A 10,613-nucleotide genomic window follows, 5' to 3' on the forward strand; every position below is an offset into this window, starting at 1 on the left:
TGGTGCCCCTGAGGTGTTGTCAGCATTATTGAGAAGAAAAACATTTGTGGACGATGTGCAAGGTTAGAACCTGCTGTGAAATAGCTATTTTATTTATTTAACACCATATTTACCACTTTTATGCTATGAAAACAAGAAAAATTTTCAAAATAACTATATTGTATAGTCTTTTCTGGTCTTGGTCACACCATTTTTAAACATTTTGTTTGTGCAAAATTAATGTGGCACAATGTTGGTCACTGCCACTGGTAAATCTGCTGATAGTTGTCACTGAGGCCAATATTGACAAAAAAAAAGGTGATTACTTATTGTTTTCTTTTGCTTTTGTTTGTTTTTTTGTTTTTCGTCAGGAAGGGCATCGGCGTTATAATCTTCCAACTCAAACATCGCTGTAGTGGCCTCTTGTGAATAAGGAAAGAGTCTAAAGTGTTTTAAGACGCTTAACAGAACAACAGTGGCAGCACCAAAGGACTACAGAGTCGTAAGCTACACTTCTACAGCCGCGTGATGAAACACTTGGCTGTCTTGGACGTAAATCAATGGAATCATTCATACAGAAATAATATCGGTTGGGGTTTTTTTTGTTTTGCTTTTGTCTTTTTTGCACCCCTGTCGACCAACCCTCTTAATTCTCAGTGATTAATCAACACTAGGTAGTCATATCCTCTCGCGCTTGTTTACTTCACCTCTGTTCTCCGCTGTCTGCTCCACGCGCCCTAGCAACTGCAGCATCAGCACGAGCAGCTCAGCGTTGGTAAGCTACGTCAGAGCACTACTTCTGCGCCAAGTCAGCCGGGAGCAGCCAGGACGTACCGGAAGTCGATCACATTACATTCAAAATAAAGTGCCACAAACCTACGCTTTTTCGTGTTTTTTTTTTTATTATTATTTTGTATCATCATAACTAAGAAATTCAAAGTGGAAAACGGCTAAAATAATCGTTTATTTGTAAAAATGATACTATAAAAATTATGGTTATCTGCTTTATACAACTTTCTAATGATTTCATTAGTTGAGCAACGAAATTGATGCAATCCTCTCAGTGCAAAAGAATAATACAAAACTACAATAAAGTTATGTGTGTGTGTGTGTGTGTGTGTGTGTGTGTGTGTGTGTATACAAAAACGAAAAACACAATTATTTCCGTATTGCACTTATAATAATAATAATAATAATAATAATAATAATTAAGGATTGCATTTATATAGCGCTTTTCGAGGCCCTCAAAGCGCTTTACAATTCCACTATTCATTCACTCTCACATTCACACACTGGTGGAGGGAAGCTACAGTTGTAGCCACAGCTGCCCTGGGGCAGACTGACAGAAGCGAGGCTGTCATATCGCGCCATCGGCCCCACTTGTCCTCATTTGCCGGTATTGATGTAAATACCAAAGATGACTGTTGTCGTGATCATATATATTAAAGTGAAAGTACCAAATGATCATGATTACGTGGACCTGACTGCGTGCAGATTTGATTTAGAAGATAACAACCGGAAGTATCGGTTACACCGGCTGACTTCACACTGCACTGGTCCCTCTCCCGTTGTGTGAGCGGAGGCTAGCCCAGCATCACCGCCTTCTTCTTTCTGTCCTTTCTGAATGTGTTATTCCTGTCTTGTTTTTTTTTGTTGTTGTTGTTTGTTTGTTTAGTTCTTTTTCCAGCTCATCACAAACTCCACAGACGAGGCACCCTCGCTCTGTTTTTAACAGTTATTTTCTTCGAACACAAAGCGTTTGGCTAGACGCTTAAAGCTGTCGCGTTGCTTCAGCCGGGAGAGAAAAACATCCATCCCCGACGTCTCGAGGAGGCAGGGTGCGAACACAGCAACGCCCATTTTGACACAAGCGGTATCGCTGCTGTCCTCACGAAGGCCGTGTTTCTATTTTTTCCCTCTTTTTCGGTGTCTACCTTTGATATCTGAGTCTACCTTCCTTACTTGTAATCTTCACCCTGGTCATTCTGCCCTGCCTTTTCTCATCGCATCTGTAGCATCTTCGACTAGTGGCAACAGGGTCCGGGGCTGCCGAAGAGCTCCATGCCCCTTTGCATGCAGCGCACCGAGACTGCATTTTGCAGGTGAGTCTGTTTTTACATACACAAGGTCAGAAATTTGGATGATGTTCCTGAGCATGGATTATAGCACCAGCGTGGAATATGTTTTTGTATGTGTGAGGAGGGGTGGCGTGCTTCCCACCAAACACAATCGGCCTACATTTCACCGTGCAGGCTTTTGTATGGAGATGAACGTGCAGGGAGCATTTATTTTTCGTGTTAAGGTCCTCTCATCTAAGGGATATTTCATCCCCTAATATGTCAAGTTAGCATGGAGGGTAGATAGTAATAAAACAGGCAATGTTCAACATTTACAATTAAAACCACATCTATTCTCGTAGTGGTTCGGGTCATGTTCTTAGGCCAAAAAATGTTCTGTTGTTCATGTTGTTCTGACAACAACATAACAGAAGGTTGAGCCACTCTTCTATTATTTCTGCTACTACTACTGCTGCTACCAGTGTTACTATTGCTGGTAGCGTACACTGTGCAGGTGATTTGTGGGCAGCCGCTGAGGCAGGAAAAAGCTGCCATCAAAATAAAGTGGTGGGAGCATTTCACTGGCAGACTGCTGATGCTGAAAACCCCGCTTAGTCACACACACAACCAAGTTCTCTTGTGTGTTAATAATGATCAGACCCCCCCCCCCCCCCCCCCCACCCACACACACACACACCACTGACGTTTCCTAGCAACAGCTATATGCACTGGTCAAGGCCCCTGCCAAATTTAGCTCAAGGACACACACACACTACCAGTCAGAGCTGTGTGTTTGCATTTATGGATTCATGTTCTATTCATTTCAACATTATAAGAGAAGATGAATGAGTTGATTCTTTGTTATCCATTAAAACTGCCTGCAGTGTGTGTTTGCACTGTTGCACTGCCGTTCTGCTGTCATAGATGAGGGAGACTTCTGATGTTGAACTGTACTTTTTGGTATTTAAACTTTGGAAATAATCATGATCTCAATATTGAAAATGTAATTCATTAGAATGCAAAGAATTCTCTGTTCTCAGAGAATGCATAGACTCAGAATTACATAAAAGAAGCTGTTGTTAATGCTATATCAACAACCCTACAGTGAGATGGACAGAATCACTATAAGTGGCGTTATATACAAGGTTGTAATATACTGTGTATACCAAATTTTCGCCTATACACAATCCTAGAGGTTTTGTGCAATTCACTGATGGTGCTGGTACCCTGGATGCAAGAACCCATGGGCGTCAGTGAATCACTGCAAAACCTCAACCTGCAGCCAGGGTCAGTTGGGTACGCTCCCCTGCTCTCATTTAAGGTGTCTTAATGCCATTAACCAGGGGGTTGTGTGAGCCTGGCATAGCTGCTCTGCCCAGCATGGGATGGATTAACATCAATCTGGCCACACACAGACACACACACACACACACACACACAGACTCCCTGACACAAACGTAAATACACACAGACCTAGACAGACAGAGCGAGCTTATCCCATTGGCCAGCTGTATGTCTGGTGATTTGTTGATGTGTTTACATCAAACGTCTTTACATCTCTAGATCTACTCAAACTCATTTTCTGTTTTCCCTTCAGACTGCATCTGTGGCCTTAACCTTCTAGATTTCTCCTCTGATTGTCCTCGACGCCTCCGGCATTCCCCCCCTTCTCTCCCTCTGAGCAGTCTGCTCCCTCATTCTCCTCTCGGTTTCCTGCCATCGCGTCCAGCTGTGGCCCTCACAGGGCACGCTCGCTGGCTCTCACCTGACAGGTCCCTGGCCTCAGGACGACAGCCAGCAACAACACATTCCCTACATGAGGGACAAAGCGACGCAGGTGAGTATAGCGTCTCTTTGTGTAGTAATAATTGTGAGATACACAAAGTTTGCATTTTGTTTATATGCGTAGGTCATAATACATAGTAAAAGTATTATTACTGTTACTGGAAGAGGAAAGAACCCAAAGTGCTGACTGACATAAGGAAGAAAAATTAACAGTCTTAAAAATAAATTGTAGGAATTTTATGTTGCCCTTTTTCAGGCTTATTGGGCAACAGCTTAAGATGCGTTTCAGTCATCCTCTTCCCAGGCACAGCAGGTATATGTGGGTGGTTTCTGCAAGACTGCAGGAAGAGAGGTTGGTTAGGTTTGGGAGGACATTATAGACTGACTGGATAAACTTGATCTAGGGTGGCTCAGCCTTCCATAGTTCATTAACTGCTCCCATAAATTCCACACCCTTTGCTGCCGCGTCCCAACCATCCTACTGCATTGGGTTTCCTCTACCCCTGCTTGGGTCATTTCCTGGACCTACTGGCTTCTTTCCCTTCCTTGGGCCTTGCCCTATTGAGGTTCCAGAGCTCTCCACTTTCTGCCTGTCCTTACCTCTTATGCCAACCAAGGAGACTCTGGTGTTACTGGAGTCTCTATACAGCATCATCTCTGTTGTTTGGGTTTGACTGAAAACCATGAATTCTTCTGACAGTCTGCTCAAGAGGAGTCACATCTTATTCTTCCTCCCATATAAAGCTGCCTCTGTGTAATTCATAGTCCTGCAAAAGTGTCTATCTGCGTACACGCTTCAGTTCGGACAGTAAGCGGACAGATATATGCTTCCGTGCAGTCCTCTAAAATCCCAGCTGAACATAACTGTATGACCTGTGTGTCTGGCAAATGCTGATTGGTTCACCGGTGGGTGGAACAGGGCAAACAGCTGAACAGAAGAGAACAGAAGAACCATGAAAAAGATTTTTTTTTTTAAAATAGAGAATGAAAAGCAGAAACAGTGCTGAAGTGAAAAATACTGCAAACACTTTGTATGTTATGACTGCACTCTTTTCTGCAGCTGGCTGACAAACCAGCAGCAGCATAAGCAAGAGTGGCGCACAAACCGGTTTTACCAGACACTTTATACACTGCCTTGATAACAGAGCTCTCCACAGGTAGACAGGCCATCCCAGACTGCTAACAGACTGTCAGCGTGCTACCCTTGCTGAACCACAAATCCACTTTAGGCTACAAGGAAGGGCCAACCACCTACTAGCAATCGTGCTCCCAAACCCATAATGGCCAGTGTGACATTGTAAACCAGCAGTGTGGCAGGATGCCATGCCAGTAAATCCAGCCCTTGAACTTTACTGCCAACACTTTACTGATTTGTCCAACAATATAAGCCAGGTTTTCAGCTCTCTTGTGTTTCATGAGTTATGGTTGTGTCACTCGGTTTGCTGTTGGAAGACCTTCCCCAGGCTCTTAACTGGCTTCTCAGTTATAACATAAAAAACATGTTCTGCACCCATCCTATAAGTCAGTTCTATAAATGGGGAGTTGGTGTTGTCTGTTTAAATAATCCCTATATATTTGATTAAGAACTGTCAAATGTTTTTTGGTTTCAGCTGTATTTTTTTTCCTGTTTAGCAGTTTTAAGCTTGTGTGTTTGAGCTTTAGTTCTGAACAGTGTATGTGTGGATCTGTGTGTGTCAGACTCCCAGGGCCTGGGCAGATGAGAGGAGGAGGGGCTCACACAAACGCTCGGCCTCCTGTGGGAGCACCGACCAGCTCAAGGAGGTCACTTTCTTACCTGATTACAGGCCCAAATAAACAACAAATTACAATACGGGTCCTGGAACATACTGAATCCCTTGTTTCTCAGCATGCCACCGTTAACACTGATGTCTGTATGTGCTCTCTTCAGATCGCCAAATTGCGTCAGCAGCTACAGCGCAGCAAACGCAGCAGCCGCCATCGGAGGGACAAAGAGCGCAAGGCCCCTTTCAATGGCAGCCACACCATTATCCAATCGCAGGTGACTAATAGAGACAGCATGCAGGTTGGAGGAAGACTGTGTTGGGTACCCGATCTGGGTTTTTGAGGACGTCCCACTTTCTCGATGTCCTTATTTAGCTCCAGTGTGTGTGTGATGTAGATGTATGTACACATTTAGTGGCCACTCATGTCATTCTACTGTATGCGACAGAGATGGCAGTAGGGCCACTCACACGTTCCCTGTGGAGTCTGTTGCAATGCAGCTGTCCTGTATTCTGGATGTCCTGGAAGAAAATGAACGACTGGCTCAGATATAGTGCGTTTATGCTATAGCAAACGTTAGTTCTGATAAATTATCTCCACATTTGTTTCTTTCTATGGCATTGACCGTTTAAAGCAGAGGTCCCCAACCTTTTTTGCGCCACGGACCGGTTTGTGCCCGGCAATATTTTCACGGAATGGCCTTTAAGGTGTCTCGGATAAATACAACAAAGTAAAACTAGTACCGGTACCGAAAAAAAGAAGATTTATTCATAACACACGTGAAAAGACCCAGGAAAACCGAGTTAACGAAAAAAACGATAACAAAATAACACTAAAAACCGATAAAAACCCTGAAAACCATACATTTCACACCCGAGTCTCACTCTCGCGGCCCGGTACCAAATGACTCACGCACTGGTACTGGTCCGTGGCCCGGGGGTTGGGGACCGCTGGTTTAAAGTCACTAAACCCCCAGATGACGTTTGTAATAAATTCGGTTTGTCTGTGATTTCGCAGTCGCCTATGCCTAAGACCATTCTGATACCCATCCCTATATCCAAGTCGTCGGCCCCTCGTTTCCGCAACAGCGTGGAGGGCCTTAACCAGGAGATCGAACGCATCATCATCCGTGACACCCCCGAGAAGGATGAGACCATTGTTGTGAGTTTCAATGAGTTAACGTGCTCCCAGTGTGTTAAATGTCGTGTCCTTCCCTAAAAAAAAACAAATCTCAGATTGGTTTCTTTTTTAAAGATTGGGGATATAATTGTGATTTTGTGTGTGTGTGTTCGTGCAACAGCCACAAGATGTCCCCGATGGGCACCGTGCACCCCCTCCTGTCCCCCTACAGCGAAGTAGCAGTACCCGCAGCATCGACACGCAGACTCCCTCTGGCGGGGGCCTGAGCAGTAACCATAGCAACTGCAGTAGCCGTCCCGACTCCATCTCACCCTCCTACCTCACCGTCCTCAATGACACGTGTGGAGGCAGCCCATACGAGGACAAAGGTGACCAACGCACGCATACATACAAGAGTCAAAACCAGACACATAGCGGTGCCTTTGTGAGCTCGACGTGTCGCTAACCCACCTTCTTGCTTATTCTCAGAGCTGGGACCTTGCTCCCCGCTGCCCAAATACGCCGCCTCTCCTAGACCCAACAACAGCTACATGTTCAAGAGAGAACCTCCAGAGGGCTGTGAGAAGGTCAAAGTGTCTGAGGAGTCAATGTGAGTGGAAAAGGAGGTGTTCAGCGTCCTTCCAGTTGGTGACCAGCTGCTAACCCTAACCCATAAAATCACATAGAACAACCAAAATCGACATCAAATATGCCAAGTACTGTTTGTGTGTGTGTGAGCGAACCTTAATTTATCTCTCCACAGTTACATTGTTGTCCAAACGCCATTAAAGGTGTCTAAGTGTTTTTCTAAGTGTGTCAAGAGTTTTGCAAAATCATGATGAACTTGTATAAAAACAAGAGGTTAACATGTAGGCTAAATATGACTCTGCATGTGTTTCCAGGCCCAAGCCTCTGCAGGAGATCCCTCCCTTTCTGTGTCCTGACCGCAACAAGGTCAACTTCATTCCTAACAGCGGCTCTGCCTTCTGCCTCGTCAGCATCCTCAAGCCCTTACTCCCCGCCCCGGACCTCAACTTTCGCTCCGGCGTGGGCCTGCAAAGCCTATCCCCATCCCTTGTGCCTCTGTCCACCCAGCCCTGCCTCCTGGAGGAGCCGGAGAGTTTCTGATGCCCCCCCTGCAGCCTTCCAGTCCGCACACACCCCTTCCTTTCCTCTAAAACAGTCCTCCCCCCACCAACATAATCCAAAAACATTTGAGGAAATGGCCCTTCTGCTCTAAAAAACTGCCTTCAGCATGCCAGCTAAGCTCTCTCTGATGTCCTTATCTTGTTCAAAAAGCGCTTCCCACTGCCTCTCCTCATCAGACAACTACAATGTGAGAGTCCTGCAGGCCTGAGCAGACCTCTGCAGCTAACATTTCATCGCTTTCTTCTACCTTAGTGCTGGTTATTGTTCCTGTTTTTTGGGAGGAAAAGGGAGGAAGGACAGACTCTTTTATTTCATCGTATTATACCATGGCGCCTTTCCACGGACATATCTTTTTTTCTATCTGTAGTTATTTCTCTTGATATGAAATATGCCTTCCATGATAACAAAAAAAGGCTGCTGGTTTCCTTAGTGACCTAGAGTTTGACCACAGAGGCTAATTTTGGTGCTGCCAGAAAATATAGTAGCAAAACTTCAAGAGTTGGGAAAAAGACGAGTTCAAAATGTGCCTGATATTTTTCACTGATTTCCCTGAGTCATCATAGTGCTCTGATGATGTTGATGTTTAGATGAGACATCTTTGCACTATCGTGGCCATATATTCATAGAGAAAGGCTGAACCATCTTCAAAACAAGCAAACAATGAGACGGTGCATAATTCACACCTTGAAACAAGTAAATACTTTATTTGGACCACCTTGTAAACCAAATCCAGACATCTGTTTTGTACTTTTATTAGCTGTTTGCCACAAAAGTTAGCGTAACAAAGGCACCGCTTTGTCCCAGTTTTAGCTAACTGGTAGCAGTGAACTGGTCCCCTGCTGGGCAGCTTGTATCTTTGAGGAACACAGGCCAGGGCTAAGCGTGCAGCATATTCAGCCTCCTTCCCAAGTCTCCCTCTTTTTACTCCGCCGTATTTGTTCCTTCTCTTTATCCCCTTTTTTCTCTCACTTTCACCGTAATGCTAATTTCCTTCTGACTTGCTCAGCTTGTGTTCAAATGTGTCCAGTAGGGCCCCTCTTCCCTGCAGGACAGGCTCCCTTCTGACGTGCAGGGCTGAGAGTACGGAGATGTTGGTGAACCTGAGTATTACACAGCAGACTGGTTGATGGGGGGGCGTACAAATTAGAACCCACTTTACTGTGTAGATTCGGTCTACAAACTGACGGGCAGCAATTTGAAGTGAAAGATTAGAGACTAGTGGTGAAGGTAGTAGAGCATTAATGAGCTATTTAGACAGATAGTTCCCTCAGAAATTTGTAGAGACTAAAGATAAAGGTAAACGATAGATTGTAATATTAAAAAATAATATCAGAGTTGAATGTAGTATAAAAATAAACAACCGTGGTTGGATCTGATGTAACTGTAGACAGTAAAACCCGGATGTAGCAGGAGTGCATCCTGAATATTGTACTTTCTGACTTTAGAGTGAGCATAGTTTTAAAAAACAGACTTGCTGTTCTGTTCAGCAACACCTGAAAATGGGGACTGAGCCTTTAAAGCAGGGGTGGGGAACTCCAGGCTTTGAGGGCTGGTGTCCTGCAGGTTTTAGATATCACCCTGGGTCAACACCCCTGAATCAAATGATTAGTTCATTACCAGGCGAGGAGGTAATTTAGCCATTTAAATCAGCTGTGTTGGATCAAGGACGCACCTAAAAACTGTAGGACACCAGCCCCTGAGGCCTGGAGTTCCCCACACCTGCTTTAAAGTAATCAAGTGTTTACTGAGCTCATGGAGTGAGATAGTTGAGGGTGATTTTCCCTGAGATTTCTGTCTTAAGATTGCTGTTTTAAGGCACTTCCATGTCAGCTTCACTGCATCTGTTTTTATACTGTCTGCAGCTGCACATCTGATTGGTGCACAAAAGTATAGTCTGTGACTTAAATTCAGCGAGCAACATGAAAGATCATTGTATGAAGACAACTGTATTCTTGTGCAGTTTATGGTTCACCAGCCTCTCCCTGCCTCGGCCCATCCTCTTGTATTCTTGTATATGTCTACTACTCGACTGTGCCTGCTATGGTAGGATAGGAATGTACCGGGTTTGTAAATATAGAGGCACGATGTGTTTGTATTTATCGGCTGAAAAAGATATGTATCAGAATGAGTCACAAGTGTACGACTCCCCTTCTCCCCCCTCCTATTCCCTCACCAAGTACTGTGAATTCCTACATGTCTCATTATTGTGAATAATAATAATGTATTTATTTATCAGACAGGAGTGTAATTGGGTCTTAAGAGTTTTAATCCTGAAGAGATTTCATCATCATCCATCTCAGGTTGTAGTGCACAGAAAACAAGATACTCAGACTTCTCAGTGCGCACTAACAAGTTTACTGAACCGAGAGCAAACCAACAGCTGCTGTTTATGTAGCCTCACACAGTGGAGATCCTGAATTACTTAAATATGTAGCAGAGCTGAAGTAGAGAGAAGCATTGTTCAGTGACCTGGTCCAGAATAATAGGTAGTCCCAAAAAATGATTATGTAACAAAAAACACGTTTAAACTATGAAGAAAATGCTGACAAACAATCACACCTACATATTCCCTTTTGTCTTTTTCAGATGTGTTTACAGGAACAAAAAGATTTGTATATGTGAAAATACAGATTTATTCCCCACTTTTAGTCGTATTGGAGTGAGGCACGACACAACAAAAAGTCGACACGTCAGTTTTTTGTTTGCTTGTCCCGTTTATTGGAAACAACTGCCAAGTTAAATTCTTTTGAGTGAAATAAAAAGGAATAGTTAAATAAAGCA

General features: G+C 44.1%; 1 protein-coding gene across 1 annotated transcript; it reads left to right on the forward strand.

Moving 5' to 3' along the window:
• Positions 1-229: 229 nt before the first annotated feature.
• fam117ba (family with sequence similarity 117 member Ba) lies at positions 230-10,610 on the forward strand. The gene is made up of 8 exons (XM_040014968.1): positions 230-248; positions 3,722-3,873; positions 5,520-5,603; positions 5,731-5,841; positions 6,582-6,725; positions 6,865-7,072; positions 7,173-7,293; positions 7,586-10,610. Exons 1-8 carry the CDS (start codon positions 230-232, stop codon positions 7,809-7,811), a joined length of 1,065 nt encoding a protein of 354 aa, XP_039870902.1. The 3' UTR covers positions 7,812-10,610.
• Positions 10,611-10,613: the final 3 nt, after the last annotated feature.

The sequence above is a fragment of the Simochromis diagramma genome, unplaced genomic scaffold, assembly GCF_900408965.1.
Source record: "Simochromis diagramma unplaced genomic scaffold, fSimDia1.1 OVJJ01000680.1, whole genome shotgun sequence".
NCBI classification, from domain to species: Eukaryota; Metazoa; Chordata; class Actinopteri; order Cichliformes; family Cichlidae; genus Simochromis; species Simochromis diagramma.

What these genes read in the sequence shown, in the direction of transcription:
- fam117ba (XM_040014968.1), top strand. An exon ending in ACACCATTATCCAATCGCAG is followed by an intron (nt 5,842 to 6,581) that starts GTGACTAATAGA and finishes GTGATTTCGCAG; the next exon opens with TCGCCTATGCCTAAGACCAT. An exon ending in AAAGTGTCTGAGGAGTCAAT is followed by an intron (nt 7,294 to 7,585) that starts GTGAGTGGAAAA and finishes ATGTGTTTCCAG; the next exon opens with GCCCAAGCCTCTGCAGGAGA.